This window comes from Mytilus trossulus, chromosome 5 (genome assembly GCF_036588685.1).
Source record: "Mytilus trossulus isolate FHL-02 chromosome 5, PNRI_Mtr1.1.1.hap1, whole genome shotgun sequence".
NCBI classification, from domain to species: Eukaryota; Metazoa; Mollusca; class Bivalvia; order Mytilida; family Mytilidae; genus Mytilus; species Mytilus trossulus.
The window spans coordinates 44,187,664-44,209,211 of record NC_086377.1 but is presented as its reverse complement, the minus strand read 5'-3'; the positions used below and the strand labels follow the sequence as shown (position 1 = coordinate 44,209,211).

At 32.2% G+C, this 21,548-nt stretch overlaps 1 protein-coding gene across 1 annotated transcript; it reads left to right on the top strand.

The window, feature by feature from the left end:
- Positions 1 to 6,001: 6,001 nt before the first annotated feature.
- On the top strand, positions 6,002 to 18,820 carry LOC134719671 (metalloproteinase inhibitor 2-like). The gene is made up of 5 exons (XM_063582646.1): positions 6,002 to 6,202; positions 13,876 to 13,949; positions 16,285 to 16,396; positions 17,431 to 17,555; positions 18,566 to 18,820. The coding sequence occupies exons 1-5, from the start codon at positions 6,094 to 6,096 to the stop codon at positions 18,704 to 18,706; spliced, it is 561 nt and encodes a 186-aa protein (XP_063438716.1). The 5' UTR covers positions 6,002 to 6,093; the 3' UTR covers positions 18,707 to 18,820.
- The last annotated feature ends 2,728 nt before the right edge of the window (positions 18,821 to 21,548 follow it).

Sequence of the window (21,548 nt, the reverse complement as noted above, 5' to 3'; positions counted from 1 at the left end):
GGCTAAAAATAGGTAACAGAGTTCAAATGCAGTTTTACTTACACCTCAAAATCAAAAGCATTTGGAGTAAATCAAAATGGGTCAAGATATATCAGCGATGCATTTTTCAGACGAACCGAACAAGGCTATTTGGTTGCTGCCACTAAATTGGTAAATATTGGGACATTTCGCAGTTTTTTTGGGGGGTTACTATCGTGACTTTTTATTAAAGGTATTGTGTGGAGAGATAAACATCATTAACAGCAATAATGAATAGCAAAGTAAGATCTACAAATAAGTTTTATACGACCAAAATTGTCAATTGACCCCTTTCTGTGTTATTGCCCTTTAAAGACAATTATACAAAATTTGTTCATCTTGTTTCCTTACACATATAATAGAAATCTTCTTTTCTCAAACTACTGGGAATACTTCTTTGACTGAATGTCTTAATATATCTAGTTAACAAATTGTATCAAAAGTTTTGATCAATGGCTGACATGGCTAAGAATAGTACTTAACGGTCAAATGTAGTTGTTGACTTGCATCTCAAAATCAAATGCATTATTAGGTTGCAGCAAAACATCAATAAAGTAAGATTTTCCTGCACCAGATGCGCATTTCGACAATACATGTCTCTTCAGTGATCCTCGTGGCCAAACTATTTAAAATCCAAAGCTTATATAAAAGATGAAGAACGATTATCCAAAAGGTCCACAAAGTATAGCCAAATCCGTGAAAGGAATCTGAGCTTTGCATGAGGGAGATACATTCCTTACTTCATAATAATTTCTAACATTTTGTAACAGCAAATCTTAATAACATAAAAAATACGTTTTTTCATACCAGTACCGAAGTACTAGCTACAAGACTATTGATACCCTCGGGGACTCGAAGTCCACCAGCAGAGGCATTGCTACTTATATACTTCATTAATAATCAGTGCATAATAATTGCATTATTTTGGTTCATTGTAAGATTTATTGTAAAAGTACATGTGAAACTATGAAAAAAAATTAACTTAAATTTACATGTATTTTCTTCTTATCATTATTATTGTAGTCTATTGTAAACTGTTTTCATTTACACTTTCACAACAATTTGCTGACTTATGTCCCATAAATAATGTCACGGCTTAAAAGCTTCTACGCATTAAATAATCAAATAACGGCCAAAATATATCTGCGGATGATACTATCAGACATTTCCCGCAAATTATTTTCAATTTACTTGCTATGAATTAAAGAAGATGTGAGAACATCCCATGATAAGAAATATCAAATGACTCACGTTACAGCAGCTCTGACTCTTTGGAAGACCTTCAGCAATGAACCACAGACATACGTCATATACAGCTATAATTGTCTCTATAATTTTTTTTTTAGATTAATTCAAACGATACAAAGACAAACGACTTGACTAATGACAAACAGATGACAAAATCCGGAGCTAGGTCATGGAGGTAGTAAAACTATCCGGTGCTCCCATTGGCCACAAGTCATGACTTCGATTATACTAAATTTCAACCTTGAACTCAGAAATATCAAGTCCGAATTGATAAATACAAATTATGGAGGTAATGCAGTTTTTCCACTAAAACAACTATCCATCAACGACAAAATGAAAAATATTTTAACAACTAAACATCTAAAGGCCAGTGTACGTTCTTCCATAAAATGACAATTCATATCGCATAACAATCCACCAAATTACTTAGCATGGCATATATCAAGACTTAGCTTGTATATAGGACACAATGACCTTGTTTTTGTGAGGCTGAATAAAATTCAAGATTTTCGAATTATCTCACATATAAACTAGTGTAAATGCTTTCTACAGAATATGCATTGATAACATATTTCTGAATAGAAAGCTATTGGGAATTTAACCTGCATTTGTATGTAAGCTACAGGAATAGTATAACCATGATGATCACATTCAACCATTTAACCAACTACATTATCACTGTTACTTGATATGGGGAATTATGTATGATGAATAATCGAAGTCATGATAGTGCGGTGACTGAAGGCAGATTTTTTTTAATTTAATCTCCCCACCGAACACACACCTATATAATATATCATTGGAAAGAGGAAATCGTGTACTATAATACTATATCTGTCGTCATGACTTGATATGGTCACATTTTTTTTCAAATTGAGGTCAAAGGTCATATGTAAAAATCTTTGAAAATTTGGGAGGGTTTGAATTTTGACATTTTTTTCTATTTCTAAACTATACCTAAATAAAAATGATACTGTTTAGGCTTCATTAAGTTTGTTATTATACATGAACCTTAATCATTGAGATTTTTTTTATTAAAAAAATTCCTAAAACGACGTTTTATAAACAAAACTTCAAAAATCAAGTTTTCAACCTATTAAATGTTTTTAGCACCTTAACCTTATGAAAAATTTCAATTTCGGTTAAAAAATCAAGTGTCATGCAGGGCAATACTTTAAAATTATTTTCTAAACTATCGTTTTGGTTGAGGTATCAAACCAAAGCAATATAACTCTTCAGTCAAATATGACCTCAAATTGAATTTGTGGATACTTCAGGTTTTTTATAGACTACTCATTGTTTTTGGTTGTTTTTTACAATTATTACTGCTTCCATAGTATAATCTGTTGTTGTGTATTTAACTCTGGTAAATATATATTATATCATAGGTTTTATCCCCCCTTTTTTTCCTTGCAACGTACCACAAACTTTAAAAGTATTTCATATAAGAAAAAGAAGATATTATATGATTGCAAATGAGACAATTACATGTAACTTTCCAAATGAGACCAAAATGAGACATAAATTAACAATTATAGGTCCTGTACGGACTTCAACAATGAGTAAAAGTTATACTGCATAGTCTTCAATTCCCGAAATGAATAATGTAAAACAAACGAAAAATCTATCGACTTGATTAATATACAAAATTAATAAGAAAGAAACAAATATAGTTTATAAAAAAAACCGGCCATCACTGCATTACCGTCTCGTGACTTGAAACAGACACATACAGAATGTGGCGAGGTATAACTTTTTTAAGGGCGCGCCAACACTCCCCTAACCTGGGGCCTGGGACCGTGTGTACAAGTGCAGAAAGCTTTATACCTAATCAACCGTCATCCCCATCATCTTCTTTTTCATCAACCGTCACAAGACATGTTTTAATATTTCTACACATTTCACTCATGGCCACAGGTCTGCACATGAAAGGTTCTGCTCAAAGCAAACACCTTATTTTGAGTTTTTCTTTACAAGTACAGACAAGGTATTGTAGGAAATCTAAGACATTGGTTCCTAAAAAATAACAGCTTCAAACAATCCGTATCAATTTATCCAAAATTTAACAGAGCTCTAAAGGGTTTTTGGAAAGTGCGATGGCAGCCATATGCTTATCTGCAAAGATACTGGGGAAACATTATCAGAGACGAACACACTATCTTAAATTCGCTCAATTTCATGGTTGGCAACACATTAGGTAGCGTACTAGCGTCGCACTTCAATTTTAGAAGCATAAAATCCATTGGCATTCAAAGTTTCAACAAGGTGTTTTAAACAAAACTCATGGTACATTTGTAATGCCAATCCTAATTGAAAAGAAGGGGTGAAATAGGCCACACAAACGACTGACTCAACAGTTGATTAGCATTTACGCAATTTCTCTGGTGCCATTTTCCGAGAATAGTCTTGGCTGTATGCAATTTCATCGAGTAACCATACAATGAATGGCGATAAATACGAAGGCATTGGCTGAATTGAAGAAGGAAGAGACAATTCATCCGAAGTTGGGTATTCTTCTGTAGAGTCTCGATGTCTTTTCAAAGCATACATGAGCGGAATGAAACATCTGTCCGTGATTTGTATCTATTACAGTTGACATTGAGATTCCGATGTCAGTTTTCAATTGACTAGCAGCTGATATGGCATCTTAAATAGTTTTTTGCTACTAAATATTGTTATATTTGCCTTGAACTTGCTGAAATTGTTTGACAACTGAATTTTCCATAAAAATCAAATGATAAAATTTAGAAAGGAAATGGTGAATGTCAGTGCGACAACAACCCGAGCATAGAGCAGACAACAGCCGAAATGAATTTAGACTACATTTTACAAGTAGAATGTTTTAAATCTGAATCAACAGGAAGGAAAGATCTATATTTATCAAGTAGCGGTGTCATGGGAATTATAATTAAATTGTTTTCAATAGCCAATTTGTTTTTTAGTAAAAGCAGTATCGTGATCTGAGATATCTGCTTTCATGGGTTTGGATTTTCTTTTTTTTTTTCGTTAAGTTAGCAAATAATTTGTAATGCTATCAAAATGACAGACTGAGTGCTTGAAGTTTAAAAGATGGACGGGAACCTGTTTTAACTTTAACCTTATCTGACACGGATAAAACATTCTTAATACGCTCATCTGATTCAAATTTCAGTGGATTTTTTTAAGCACTGCATAAAATTTAACGACTTTTGTCTTTTCTTTGGACCTAATGGAGCAAGTTGTAACGGACTTAATATATCACGGAATATTTACTGAAACTATACGTCAATTATTTTGATTTTACAATAAGACTTTTCTGACAAAGTATATTTGTTGTTTTATAACAAAAAACATAGAATATAAACATATTCAAACAACGTATGTGGCATATATCAGTGTACAATAATGAAAATATGTGTATATAATAACGAAAAAGGTAGTAATTCCATGTATCAGTTGAGAGCAAATTATTGACTAATACACAAAATGTGACGGAAGGCAAGTGATTCAGTTCCGTGTTGAAATTGAAGTTTTTTTCTCATTCTTATTCCATTGATTTCTTAAGGTTTCTTTCATATTTTAGTTCCGAAATTTTTATCACTTATTAGTTTTATGAATTACTATATGCTTAAAATATAATGGGATAATCTTTATAACTACTATGAAGAAGAAACTGAAGTTTGTGTCTAAATTTGCAATTAAAATTACCTCAATTTTAAACAGTCCAAAATTTTATAGATTAAAATGAAATAAAATACGGAATAGAATATTTTGACATATAAAAATAGCTCCAGGAAAAACTATTTCAATTAAATTTAAGCAAACATACACAATTTTTCATTTTGAAAAAGGGGGATTGAAACTCTTCAATATACTACTAGTCATTAAAACGACTTTTTTAGAAAAATGTGACCGTACGAAATTTTGACGACAGGGCAAAAACGAAAGAAGACATATTTGTCTTTAAGTTATGACCATTTTTAACCGTGTGTTATTTGGGGAGATGGAACTCGCGATCTAGACGTCTTTTTACACTTCTGTCACCGCACTATGACTCGTGGTCAATGGGAGCACCGGATATTTTTTCTACCTCCACGACCTAGCTCTGTGTCATTTGTTATCATATCCTATCTTTTTAAAATTATATATTATGTTGGATTTTTGTATCACTAACGCTCGGGAAAGAAAGTCAATAAAAACAAAAGCATTGAAGAATTGCAATTCCGCAAAGTTTTGTTAATTATCTTTATCCTTAAATTATTAAACAATAATTCAAGGTTTTAATTAACATCTACTGCCTGTACCAAGGCCGCCATTGAAACACAATTGATGTTTACAAATTCGTTCTGCAACTAACATACTCAAGTAGTTTTCAATACATTGAACCGACAGAACAGCAAAATATTTACATATGACTCTGTAATTTACAGACACTCTTCCTTTCTGAAAAAAATATATTATGCGGTTCAAAAGTACAAAAATAATAACAATTACCATTAATTTTGTAAAGAACAGATAGTAAACAATAATATTTTTGAAAATAAATTATAAATATATATCTAAACTGACATAAAAATAGCACGGTTTTACAATCATTACAATTTGCTTAATTGATTTAAAGCGAAGAAGCGAAACAGAATCATAGTTAACTATAATCGAAACCGACAAGACGTGATTAAGAAATAGTTACATATCTCATTTATTTACTAATCACTTTCATTTGCCAAATGGATTATTACGCCTTAAGATGATTTAAGTCATAAATAATTGGTAATATTTAAAATTTCTGGAATACTTGATTTGACATCAAGTTAGTATTGTTATTGAGTAAACATTGAGCGAGATATCATGAAGTTCGCTATATCTTTATATTTAATCTTATCTACTTTTGAATACACTTTACAATGTGGATGTCCTGCAGTTTATACACAGCAGATAGTTTGTTATTCTGATATTGGTAAGTGTTTTTTTTAATCTTAAAGATGTTTGCACCTCTTGTTTTAGAATTTTTGCCAGATAGATAAAATCCTCTGATGTTATCTATGTAATGCCGTTCAAAAAATCCCCGCTTCTTGTATTTTAATTTTTTTTACATATAGTTTAAAAAAGCCATATTTAAAAATCCTACAAAATCCTTGTTCTTTTTATTCCTATTTTTTTAAATAAAAAAGGATGCCTATGTTAAATTCATTGACAGTCTAGAGAGAATTATTTCCCGCCAAATTTTCAATGGCTTATATATCGAAACAAGAATTTCCTTTTTTTGTTCCTTTGTTTATATACTATCAATTCCTTAACAGTATTTTCAAAAGCTGATATTATCTATAAAAATAATAGCGAACATCCTGTTTCTTGTTTTATTTGCAAAAGTTGCATACCGTCTGCTCATGGTAATATGCTATACGTGTTGCCTTAAAGAGAAAGGATATACAAATAACGATATTGCAGTTTCAAAGTCATGTTGATATGAATGAGAGATAAAAATATAATAAGAGCATGTATAAGAGTTACACCACGTTTAAAAATATCATCGATACTGTATTATTTAATGACTGAAAATGGACATTATTAGAGGTTCTCAAGAAAATATATGCCAAATGTGCCAACATAAACAGTTGGTTTTGCTTTCGCCTCTCATTCTCCTTTTCTGTTTGATTTATTTGAGAGTCCGGATACAGTTTACAGAATAAAGAATATTGGCAAATACAATTAATAAATAATTTTTTTTATCAACCAAATTATAGAGAATAGAGCATATTTGCGGGCAAAAGTATATACTTGTAGTACTACTGTGCAAAATGAACGAATTAGGAAATATTATACTGATTGCATAAATAAATGATGTACAGAATAAATAAAATATCTTTATTACAAAAAAGTAAAAACAAGTAAACAGCTGAGGGTCACCTCGGGTGCAGGATTTTCTCGTTGCGTTGAAGACCCATTGGTGGCGTTCGGCTGTTGTCTGCTCGTTGCTCGGGTGGTGTCTTTTTGACACATTCCCCATTTCCATTCTCAATTTCAATTAGTATAGTTAACTCATATTCATCAGATTTGTTTTAGGAATAAGCGTCATTTTCAAAAGATAATGGGAAATGAACTTAAGATTTGAAAAATACAGAAATAAAGGATCTCATCCAGATTCTCTTAAATTTGTTATACCAACCACTATTACATGCATTATTACATACGATGATCAATTAAAAAAATGTTTAACCCCGTCCTCTAATGGGTCTTTCGTTTCTGTGTTATTTAATTTGTTATGCCATTTCATCAATTCTTTATACTTTTTGACCTCTATTCTATATATTTTAGAACATCATTATCCACTGTCCTTTATTTTGTTATCCATTTTACTTTATTCTATATAATTTTTATAGATTAATCTCTATTCTGTAAACCACCATCCACACCCTCGTTTTTCTGACATTTAATTAATTCAAATTATTTAACATTGTATTTTTTTTTTTTTGTTACGATTGTGTCGGTTATTGCTCAACAGATGAACTCGGCAACCCTCGGGTGAATCCGTTACTCTTGTTAGATGAAAGTACGTAATTGGACGAGTTGTGACGAATGTCAACAGGATAGACGGAGAGTAGCGGAGTCACCCGGAGATTGCCGATTGTCAACAGATGCTTTACTTGTAATAAGTCCTAAACCCTACTCCACTGGATATGGGACCCGATAAGATAACTTATAAAATAAAATTTTAAAGAAAACGCGTAAAAAATGGCTTTCTACGGAAGCCGGTTAATGCCAGGTTTGGATTATATTTCTAAGTTGTTATAACGAGTTGGCTAATTTGTTTAAACAAGTAAGCTAAATCGTTATAAAAACGTTATAACAACTAAGCTAAGTTGTTATAACAAGATAAGTATGATCAGTCGTTATAACAAGTTAGTTAAGTCGTTAAACGACTTAAAAATAAAACTCCACTCTGACACTAACCGACGAACCGGCTTCCGTAGTTTTCTCTATAAATCGTTAAAGTACTAGGAATACATTCTGCTTGAAAGATGTTTTCATTGTTATATTTAAATTATCTTTATCTGTAATTGCATTATATAAAACTGTCCATCATATTTAACGGACATATTTTTTGGGCAAAATGGTTCATCGAAATTGTTTATTATGATTAGTCATGCAACGCGAATGATAAAACAGAAAATAAACACGATTTTTACTTCAGAAGTTTAACACAATGCTAGATGATAGACATAAGAACATGATCTTACATAGCCCTGCATATTTTAAAATAAATCATATTACTTAAAACAATTTTAATTCAAACGAGCAACATTGCTTTTATTAATCTGTCTAATAGCATCTATTTGATTTTTTTATTTATTTTAGTAAGGTCGTTCGATAGTACGGTTGAACAGAATAACAGGGTATAAATGTCTGGCCCTATCAAATGAACCCTCTTTTCACATGGCAATCCATATTTCCTCAACCGTCATCACGGGCGGCTTCTATTACAGAATCTGCATTTTGTATTTATTGTTAATTTATTTTCGTACTGGACGTGCATGAAATATTTGCCACTGGACGTCAAACCATCAAAAATCAATCTCCGACATCAAAATAATGTTACCCGAGATGGATTAGACGAACAAGAACGTATAAGAGGGTCTGGGTTCCAGATGGGGGAGGGCGGCCAGGAGGAGGTTCTTTCGGTTTCTTATTATTTGATTGTTTTATAAAAAAGAAGATGTGGTATGATTGCCAATGAGACAACTATAGGTCACCGTACGGCCTTCAACAGCGAATTAAGCCGATACCGCAGAGTCAGCTATATAAGGCCCCGATAAGACAGTGTAAAACAATTCAAACAAGAAAACTAACGGCCTTATTTATATAAAAAAAAATGAACGAAAAACAAATATGTAACACATAAACAAACGACAACCACTGAATTACAGGCTCCTGTTTTGACCATTTTTCTCTATACTTCTACGCTTCATCATTTGCCCATTATTGTATATTCTTTTTTATTTTTGCACACCATCATTTCATAATATTCTTTATTGTGTGTGTCTATTACTCTGCACTTTTTGCCCAGCATCGTCTATTCAGTATACTTCACCCAGACCCTCGTATTTGGTTTGTTTGTAAAAGATGTATAAACAATTATTTCTAGACCATACATTTTTATGTCATAACAGTTCTCCCTTAAAACACAATAAAACCCCTGCACTTCAAACAGAATGATACCTAGCCAGTAAAAGAAAATAAACAAAAAGCGGCACATATTTGGAGAGAAAGGTGCCATACCACCACTTAAAAGTGCCAATCTGTTCAACCAAATTTTACAATTTCCAGATCTTTTTCTAAATATTTTACCTTATGTTTAACTTCAAAGAAACCAGTTGTATCCTGAATTGTACATGTATCAGCTTTTACATGCTAGTTTTCTAAATACCTTTAAAATCATATAAGAGAGAAGAGGTCTTAATAGATTTCTCTTTCGCCAAGAGATTGATTTCTGACAATTTGTTGGTAAGTTAAAGTTAACAATGACACCAATGCACTATTTTTGTCCGAGTAGGCTTTCGTTCTAAATTAGAGGGAGTAATTGGCGGTTTGACACCCAGAGGTCCAAATGAGCTCGCTTCTACAGGAAGAAAGATCAAAATAAGCTCGCTTCTACAGAAAGATAGCTTAAAAAATTATCAGGGCTAGAAGAAGATGTTGATAAAAAGATGATGTATTGATAAGGATCATAAGGAGCATGGGAATCAAAAAATAACACCACCAACACCGCAATGCTTAGACAATAAAAAGTTGTACAACAAGACACATAACAGACAACACAAGGTTCAGATAGGATGTATTTGTATAGATACACAATGTTGTGGAGTTTAAACACGTTTTACGTGGGTACGTCATTACTCAAAATGTGTCTATTTTGATTGAATTTTGCTTGAAGTCCAGTGGCAAATATTTAATACATGTTCAGACCGACAGAGTCAAAATGTGCTCGCTTATACTAGAAGATAAACTGTGCACCGTTCTACTAAAAGCTGAAATGTACTCGCTAGTACAATAAAATAACATATTAAGATGCAACCATTTATTTTCAAGGAGGGGGGTTGTTTTTCTTACCAAAAAATCATATCCCCTGGAAGTTAGATGGTCGTTCCTTAAATACTCGACAAGATGTGAAGGTATTTATTTAGCTACGCTCACTCATATTGTGAATTGCAGGAAATGTAGTCCTCGATGTAGTAATGAGAAAGATAAAACTGTAAATAGGCTAAAAAATCTAAATAATTTTAATATGATAAAATTATGATCATTTTATTTTAGTACGATAATTAGTTTCCATGTTGTTAAAAAGACATTTAAAGGGCTGAATGGGATGAATAAAATGTAGAAAAGTGGCGGGAAAAAAATAGAGAAAAAAATGGTCACGAAATACAAAACATGAAATAACATGAATAATGACTAACAATATAAAGAAAAGAAAATAATGGCACATAAACGAATGAACAAGAAAATAAATACCCCCAACGTGCCTCTTATGAAAACCGTAGACCGTCAATATTGTTTTAAATTAATTCAATCATACAATGATTACATTCTTGCACTACACGTGTCATCGTTAGATATACCAATAAATCATGAGGTAAAGTATTTCCTACTTCAGTTGGGATAACTTCGGAAAACGATTTATATCTTTTATTCAGCACATCTGCATGTAAGGCCGTGTTCACACCAAAAGCCATGTACAGTAAACATGTTTACATTTAGTTTACCGTAATGCACACTGGTTTTACATTACATTTGTTCACATCCATACACCTTGTTTAGCTACCTGTACATAAGTTTTGTTCACACTTGTAAACTATGTGTCATTTAAATGTTCATTACGTAGAACCGAATGCAAATTTTTGGGACAGTTTTTCTGGTAGTTTGGGAACAACCGTTTGACTTTAAAAAGAGGGGGGGGGGTCCTTGCTAAATATTTTGATCCCCAATTTGATAAAAAAAAAAAATAATATTCCGGTCATACAGATGATAAAAAAAATCGGAATCCAGAGCTTCACCCATATATTATAGTGTTAAATATTGTAAAATAAATAAAATTTGATTGCTAGCATGGAAAAAAAACTGAATAAAAACGTTTGCGCGAGAAAAATAATCTGACTCAACCCCAATTTTTAAGTCAGATGGTTGCTCCCTTATGAAAGCCATTTTGAGATATTAGGGATCACTACATTTTTATCTTTTCTGTTTGTTTCAAATGGTATTTCTTCTCCAAGGAGTATTTGGTAAAGGAATAGGGTAACGTTTTTTTTTTTTATTTTAAGTGTAATTTGACGGATCTGAGATACTAAACAAACATATCATTTACCTCACACTTTTTTAGTCATGCATTTATACGTGAATCGTTGTTTGAGAAAATACCAGTGGCGAATATCTCTGTGTACGTCAAGTCGATTCGGGAAGACCTTTTCAAATGAATTAGGTAGCAACTATTTATTTCTTCTTTTTTTTTTGGAAAAAGGGGGAGGGTGGTGGCGGGGCGTGGGCTATACATTTTTTTCAGGACAAATTTTGGTGACAAGTCGAAATCAATTTTAGCATTATATATAGTGGCAGCTGAGGGTGAAACAAACATTTTTTTTTTCAGGGCCAAAAACGGGAAACTTTTCTTTTTTCCAAAACAAAAACCATAGCCCACCACCCCAACCCCCTGCCTTTATGTTTAATACTCAACTATAATGTCCCCCCCCCAATCAATTGGTTGCTGCCTTATGGGTTCGGCAATGATGCTGCTTTGTGAGTCTTGATCAGGGGTTAATAAAGTACTTTAAAAAATTTAACAAAAAAAACTGTAAAATTTAGACAACCATTTCTGTAAAGAACTATATAATAATAATTATCAAAAATATCAATTTTACTCAAAAATAGTTTTCTCCTTAAATATATACACGGTAAAACTAATGTCCTAAATGCCTAGTTTTGTGTACACTTAACCTACACAAGGCCTACATTGACTATCGACTGTGTGTAGATAAAACATGATTTAAACTACATGTAAACATTGAGTTTTATCAATGGGAACGCAATTGTGTTTAGTTTACGTGTGAGTTACACTAACACAACACCGAATTTAGGTCAATGTGAACACGGCCTTAGACACCCAAAAAACAAATATTTTAATCTACTCTGTCTCAAGTATAGGATAACTGAAGTTTGAACTTTGTGGTACGCTGAATGTATATATCTATATTGGTTAGAGGTACATGTACAAGGGGAGGGTTTAGATTTTAAAAACATATTTAACCCCGCTGCATTAATGATTTTTGTCTGAAGTCAGGAGCCTCCTGCCTTTTTTTGTCTTGTTTGATTTTTAATTTTAGTTTTTTGTGTATAATTCGGAGTTTATTATGACGTACATTATCACTGAACTAGTATACGTTGTATTTAGGGGTCAGCTGATGCCCACCACCGGGTGTGGGATTTTCTCTCTGTGTAGAAGTCAAGACCTATTGGTGACCTTCTGCTGTTGTCTGCTCTTTTGTCGGGTTGTCTCTTTTACCAAATGTGCAAGGGCTGTATAGACAGTCAACGTCATTAAAAACTTCTATTTGTTGTCTCTTAGACACATTCCCCATTTCCATTCTCAATTGTATATCATATGTCTAAGATATTTATAAAAAAATTCAAACACGAAAATTTGTTATTGCCCTTTGATCGATAAAATATTTAGATACTCGAAGTTGTCATTTTTTTTTTCGGAAACCATATATATGAAATATTTTCATAGGAAACTATATTCTTCCTATTTCCCTGTGCAATTTTGCAAGAATACTATTTAAATATGTAAAGTTTCGAAGGGAAATATTTCTGTTTTCTAATTCCTATGGAAAGTATTCATTCTCATAAAAATATATATTCCTTTTGAATTTTTGTTTTATAACAGCTAAACTATAAATCCTGGATAAAGTATTCCTTTTGTATTGATTGTTCATGCAATCCTCTTAAATGATCTTAGCTTAGATTAATCTTGTAAAGTTAGCACACAGTTGTGGCCTGATGATCAGATTGTATATAGAATTCCACTCGCCCCGATTCTAAGAGTCGTACATGTATTAAACTTGCTGTAAATAAACTCATCATAGATAACAGGATTGAATCTTGATTTTGTGCCAGACTCGCGTTTCGTATAGAAAACACTATTGAAACGAGAGTTTCTTTGCTTCGTATCAAAGGTCTAGCTTTGACTTTGACGTGAATAACAACAATTAATCCGCTGCATAATATATGTGCAACACGGTTTATGGCCGGACAAAACCACATTGTTATTAGATGTATGTTTCATTATAATACGTTATTCTGATTGGCTAACTGAACATCACGTGTTATTCCTCAAGCAATAACATTGCTCAATAAGATTGTTCATTCATGATTAAACGAGGTCGCCACAATAAAGTGCACAGGTGAATTAAATTAGAAAATTATAAAATTCGTGTTTTCATGATCCTAGCTAAAAAATGTAATTATAGGTATTGAATATTCATACAAAATGTACTTCAGTCAACGCTTTTACACCCCAATGAATTTACAAAAAGAAGCATTCAATTTTTAAATGAAAACCTTCTGATTGATATTTTACAGTTATGAAAGCGAGAATTGATGATCAAGATGTACATGTTGGAGAATTCACAATTTCTATTGATGAAATCTATAAGGTAAATATATTTAAAGTATTTCGTTACTTTAAGAGGGTCTGTATATGGGGAGGGCGGATGTGGTCCTTTCATCATTTCCGCGTTCTCTTACTTTTACTCCGTTTTCTCTGTTCTCTATATTTCTCTGTTCTCTCAATATTTTCTCTATTCTTTATACTTTTTATATTCTTTATACTTTTCGCACATTGTTTTCTATACTTTATATTTTAGCAACCCATTATTCTCTTATCTTTTTTTGGTCCATTTATCGCATATTATTCTCTTATATGTAAACCTAAATCCACACCCTCTTTTATGCAGTCTGTACGGTCTTATTACAGGTGCTTAATACAGCATACCAGTGTGTCGATCATGGCATGGAAAAACAGATATTATTCTATTTAAATTTGATGTCATAAAATTTCGAAATCATTTTAAAATGAGGAATATATAGAGCTTATTCTTTTACGGAGTTCAAATTCACTTTTTGTCCTTTTTGGTCTTAACGGCTCTTAAAATGTATAAGACTTTAAGGATTGTTTTACTTTCAAATATTTTTGCCGCAACCACCGCTGAATAAATAAATTTTGTGTATTTACTGTCTTCTGATTTGTTGAAATTATTAGTTTTATTTTCAATGTTATCAATTTTGATGGCGACACGCCCACTCTGACGTTGTGTATTCATACGCCAACATGTGTGTACGTTGTTATTGTCAAGATAAATGATATAAAACATTCTTTGAGCCTTAGTTTTGATAGAAATTTATTTATAATGAATGGCAATAATTTATTTTGATTTTATTGAACAATAAAACTAATTTTTGACTCTTCACATTTTACATAATCCGCTTCACGGATTATTCAATGTGAAGAGTCAAAAATTAGTTTTATGGTTCAATAAATTCAAAATAAATAATAGCCATTCATTAATTAAACATTAACTGGCGAAATAATCATCCGGTGCAATAAAATTGGCAACTTTAATCTTTTTTAAAATAAAAATAAAAAAATCATTTTACCAATATAGTTAGTTCAGAAGCGACCCATTCATCTTTTAACACATATTAAGTTTAAGAAATATCCGTTTTGTTATTGTTGCATGTGATACTTTTGTAAAACTTTATTCGTTGAAGGTGTACGGATAAATAGGGTTGAACAGTCTCAGATTTCTCTAGTTTAAATTACCCCTAAGTTCTATACTTCATGTATTGTGTTTATTTGAAAAAAAAATGTTCGTGTTTAAGCTACTAAGGATATAATCCATAAAGAGGTGCTCCTACTTACAGGATGCTGATATACAGACGAAGAACGCGGCTTCTTTCTTTCTTCTCTATTCATTGAATGCTTAGAATCGGGAATAATTTTGTCGCCGTAGTACGGTACAGTAAATATTTGATTCAGTACTACTTAGTTAGACAAGGGTCTCGATGGGGATTACATAATAGAGAATATTCGACATAACTTGTAGAATAAAGGGGGACAAAAGAATAGAGACAAACATAAAAAATAGAAAATACTAGAGTGCTGATATGAGAATAACGGGCAAAAATTAAAGATATCGAAAAGTGACATGTAATAAACTAAAGAATTATTCATAAGCGAGACCGTCACATCAACACCCTCATATATATTACTCCACATATCTTTTTATCTTACCCCTTTTCCTTTTCTCGGGATATCATTGGTTAAAAGCTACCGTGAATATTAAATATGAGGTTAATATAGGCGGGGCATATTATAATAGTTGAAACGTCCCTATCTAAAAAAAAAACGCGGCGTTAAGGAAAACTCTGAAAGGTTTAAAAAAAACCAACAAGGAAATGTTTGATGAACAATTGAAAACCATGCAGAAAACACAATACCTTCTTCCTTACTGTATGACTTATTTCAAAAGGGTGCACTCGTCTTCAAAAGTGGCATTAAAACATATAAAATAAATAAATAAATAATGATTAATCTTTAAAGAACCACGTCGAGATTTCCGCCGTTCTTCAAGATAGGCTAAACGTTCAAAATTCATGTATTGTATTAATTAATCATTTGCTTCTTCGTGAATATGCATGAACTATGTCACTGGACGACAAACGAGTAACAATATATCAAACAAATTATAAAATATCCAATGCATTCAATATATATATATCAGAAGATGTGGTATGAGTGCCAATGATACAACTCTCCATCAAAGTCCAAATTTGTTAAAGTAAACCAATATAGGTCATGCACCATACGGTCGTCAACACGGACTTGGCTCACACAAAACACCTAGCTATAAAGAGCCCCCAAAATGACTAGTGTAAAACCATTCAAACGAGAAAACGTTATTGGCTGAATGTTGGCATATTTAATTACAGGGAGAGGATGTACTAGATAGTTTGCCAAACAACCGGACACTTACAACACCACTGGAGTCGTCAAAGTGTGGACCTTTAACTCTGGACACCGGGAAAACGTATATTATGACAGGTTAGTCTAGCAAATAGATAAAAAAGGTAAATTTACACTTGTCGAAAATCGAAATACTAGTTTAAGTTCAAGAAATAAAAATCATAATATAGTCAATTTAAAAAGAATGTTGAAAAAAAACAAATTTACAACCACTAAAAAGACTGATACTTTTTTTTCTTCAAAACATGGAGTAGTCTTAAAAATTTATGAAGAGTTAGTTTTTAATTCTGTCGCACATTGAAGTGTTTGTTCGATAAATGATTATTCTTATCTGATCATATACGACATATAATTAACTGTACTACCAAGGACATGCCATTTCATACCGTCATTGTTTTTAAAGAATAAAGGTCACTCGTACCCTTAAACCTGAACCACTTGAAAACTGGTTCATGTCCTTAACACAATCCTGATATTATTATTACCAATAAATGTAAATGTCATTGCGTCAATGTATTCTATAAGGAAATGTCTGTAGGTTTCGCATTGTTCAAAGACTGCTTGTACCACCGTCATTTGAACCATTGTTGTGTATTTGTCTCATTGACAATCATTAAACATCTCCTTATTTTGATACATTAGTTTTTTACTTTTCTGAAAAATCTGAAAAGAAAGTAATGCGTAAGTTTCAATAGACTTTTTTGCTCAATACCAACTTCCGCATAAGACTCTGCATTTTATAATTTTTCGACAGATTACATATTGTGTTAGGAAATTCTGGTACCCAGTCGAACAGGAGCAGCCACAAAAAGTAAAATAAATCATATAATCAGTGCATTTTTTTGGTGGAAAGTTACTGTTAACGGACAACTTTACCGTCTAAAGAATACAGTTAATTTACCCCCTAAATTGTACTGACCGTAATCTTGATTTTACTGCGTGAGGTTGCGTTTACTTGACCAAGTACCAGTATGTCCTATCAATAGAGCAGGTAACCTGTTAAAAAAAATAAACTCGAAAGTCAACAGTGCAGACTCAGTTTTGTATATTGAAATAACAACATCTTTCTACTGAATGAAGTATAAAATATGTGGTTTTTTTTCATTTTACAGCGAACTCTTATGAGGGTAGACCGATGACTATAAACTTTTGCGACTTTTTTGCCGAAGAACACGAAATTAGCTTGACGTTGTTGAGAGGCCTTTCAGGGGAATATTTCAATAATTGTGATTGCAAGGTAATATATCTAAAATGAATCGAAAATCCTTGATTGAATCCCATAATGGAATCGGGCGAGTTTAGACGAGCGGTTTTAAAATGTCATATACATTAATGTTTTTACATATAATATTCTGATGTAAATAACAGTACTTGATAACAGAGAAATGTATACAAGAAAATAATAAATTAAAAGCTTTCATCAGACGTTTGAAATAAATGCTGAAAATACATTGACAGTAACAAATTGTTATTGTTGGCAGTTGTTTCTGTATAAATTATTATAAGTAGGTTCTTACTACTATACATTCCTTATCATTCATTGGATGCCAATTTTTGTGGATTTCGTGGGTATATTATGTGTACCTCGAAATTAAATGTTAAACGAATGAAAAATATGTTATAGGCTTGTATGCTGAATTCGACACAACCACACAATAAAACATCATCACACATGTACATTTTACTTAGTCTTCGAACATTTGTACTAACGAAAATAAATGAACCCACAGCACTGAAGTATTAATCATTTTGAGAGGGCACGAGTCTAAATGTCACGTGTTCAGATAGTCAGAAGGATGAATTCGTTACACAGTTAGCTAGTTACCTAATACGACATATACGGGGTCAGTAAATTCCATATGGGTTTCAAGCTTCGCTCCGCTCATGATGGAATCAACTGACCCCATGTTTATCTCATTGGGTCACTTGCTGACTTTGGAACTAAAAGTACATGGATTTGTTCGCCACGGTTAAAGATAAGAATTGAAAGAATCCATAAAATTTAAGAAACGTTTTTAAATATAAGAAAGAAGATGTGGTATGATTGCCAATGAGACAACTCTCCATAAGCGACCAAGTGACACAGAAATTTACAAATAGGTCACCGTATGGCCTTCAACAATAAGCAAAACCAATACCGCATAGTCAGCTATAAAAGGGCCCCGAAATGAAGTCTTTTTCATTAAACTTGATAGTAAGGCTGGCAAATCAAGTAAAGTAAAAGTGACATCTTTTTCTTTTGCACAGATACCTTACCTGTGGGACGATGACACACGAAGAGGACGACTACGTTGTCGACGACCAAGACGCGGATGCTCAAGTGATGCTATTTGTTCAAAGAACACGCGAGGGAGATGTAAATGGCAGTCCTGTCGTCGAATGATTTAATGCAATACATACACAACGTTTATTGTTAGTTACCTAAAACAAAATCTGATGTGACGTTTTGTGTTATATTTGTATCTTATCTGTAACAATTATTAAATATAAATATTACGGCCACCGCTTTGCTATTTTTTAAGGTTACCAAAACCCTTATCACCTGCCCAGTAGTAAGTTCTCTGTGTTGACTTGAGTTTTCATTGATATGTTCATAATAACAAATTAACTGTTAACAAAACTTTGAACTTTTGAAATACTAAATATAAAAAAGAAGATATGGTATGATTGCCAATGAGACAGCTATCCACAAAAGACCAAAATGACACAGAAATTAACAGCTATAGGTCACTATATGGCCTTCAACAATGAACAAAGCTCATACCGCATAGTCAGCTATAAAAGGCCCAGATTAGACAATATAAACCATTCAAACGAGAAAAATAACGGCCATTAAGAAAATTAACGAAAAACAAATATGTAACACATAAACAAACGACAACCACTAAATTACAGACTCCTGACTTGGGAAAAGCACATACACACATAATGTGGCGGGGTAAAACATGTTAGCAGGATCCCAACCTTCCCCCTAACCTTGGACAGTGGTATAACAGTACAACATAAGAACGAACTATAACAATCAGTTGAAAAAGGCTTAACTCATTAGATGGACAAAAATACAAGTGGAAGTGTCCCACCTTACATGACCTTAGGAATAGATTACTAGCTGTCTTTGGCAAATGAAACGCGCGTCTGGCATGCATATAAAATTTGAGTCATGGTTTATATGATGAGTTTATTTGGTCGCTGTCTGTAATCAACACTCCATTCGAATCACAATTTGTAAAAGTAAACCATTCTAGGTCAAAGTACGGTCTTCACTGACTTTTTACGTTCAAAACACGGCGCCGTAACCAACATCGAACAGCAAACTATAAAGGCCTCCAAAAATGACTAATGTGAAAAACAATTCAAACGAGAAAACCAACGATCTAATCTATATACAAAAACGAGAAACGAGACACACTGATGAAACACATAAACAAAGGACCACTACTGAACAGCATATGCCATGACTTATGACAGGTGCAAACAAATCCAATGGGTTTACACGTTTTAATAGGTACCAACCTTCACCCTTATCTGTAACAATAGTGTAACATCACAACATAGAACTACACACTATCACATAAGAACTGAAATGGCTTAACTCAATCAAAAGACATATTAACACAAGTTATCGCATTCTATCTTAGCATATAGTACTATTGACTATATACAATATTCCGAAACTTAATCTGTAAATATCATTTCTGTTTGATTTACCTTTTAAAAATTTGTTTAAAGTAGTGCCACAGTAAATATTTTCCACTGCTACAATATTGCCTTTCTAAATTTTGTCCTCGCCAACAAAACACTTGTTAAACAGTTAAAAAAAAAGGATTCATGATTTCATATTAAACTGTTGTTTAATATTATATTTCGAGTTTCCGTGTCATAGCTTATTGCGATCTCTCTTTGTTTTATAGTGGTAAATTAGACAACTACCGGTATCATATATGTATATGAGAGCATATAATACGATGTTATGAATTGTATCACTCCACTGAGTCTAACATTACATATTTGATACATGTACATATAAAATATTTTCAAATAAAAGTCGGCTTTTTACCGATTCTTAAAGATCATCAATATAGAAAATTAAAGTGATTCTAAACTGTGTACAAACATACAACTGAAATGTATTGTCAGATTAGACATAACAGCATGTCCCTTTTGTCGTAAATTTTAGTGTGATGTTTCCGTTTAAAACCTAAATATTTAAATCCAGGATAGAAAAGATATTACCGTATAATTTTAATTTATTTGAAGTAAGTTTCTTGGGGTAAATGTCAGCAGTATATTGAGAAAATTCTTGATTATATAACAATAAAATATCATCAGGATAACGGTAAGTGTTGTTGAATTTATCAATATTAATTATGAGGAATAACCTTATGGGTTTGACATATGTCAGTACACAAAAATCTAATGTTGCAAAATAGTGTAATTTATAGTGAGGCCCCTCATGGGGGTCCTAGTAATCACATAATCACCATTTTTTTGCCAATATAATCACATAATCATTAAATATTTGCTTATCTTTAGTAATCAAATAATCATAAACTAAAATACAGTCCTAGGTAATCAAATAATCATGAAATATTTGGCTTAATAATCAAATAATCATTAAAAAAACGGCCAAGTAATCACATAATCAAAAACCCCATGAGGGCCCTCTATAGTGTTTCCAAGTCCTAATATAAAAATGTGTATTCCTTGCTTAATAGAAATGGAAATAATGTCTATTTTAGTCCTTATTTAATATAATTAATACAGAAAACCTATAAAAGGACAGATAATCATCAAATTTCAATTATCGCAGCAAAGTGCAAGCTATATTTAACAGATATAGGTTTATTTATAGATTTGATCAGACATATGTTATGGTATGTATATAATTGAGGACATGATTAAGTGTTTTAAGTTATAATTTGTCTCTACAATTACTTGTTTTATGTATAGTATTCATTATAAATAATGCGCACAGTGAATAATTCCGTTACAAATGCAAATAAGGCGAAATATAAAATACTCCATGTATAGTACTCCAATTAAAATTTAAATGCTAGACTGTGTTGCGTCTTTATCTTGGACACATTTTCTTTCGAGATCAAGTTTATGTCAGACAATAAATTTTATTTAATCTGTCCATGTGAACAAATTACAAAGGACACCAAACATGCAGCCAATCCTATATTTTTAGGAAAAAACGTGTTTTAATGAAAACAAAATCCTATCATGC

Bases quoted from the DNA above. Each gene is read 5' to 3' on its own strand.
- LOC134719671 (XM_063582646.1), top strand. From the start codon at position 6,094: ATGAAGTTCGCTATATCTTTATATTTAATCTTATCTACTTTTGAATAC. The intron at 13,950-16,284 runs GTAAATATATTT...ATTTAATTACAG, and splicing joins CTATTGATGAAATCTATAAG to GGAGAGGATGTACTAGATAG. The intron at 16,397-17,430 runs GTTAGTCTAGCA...TTCATTTTACAG, and splicing joins GAAAACGTATATTATGACAG to CGAACTCTTATGAGGGTAGA.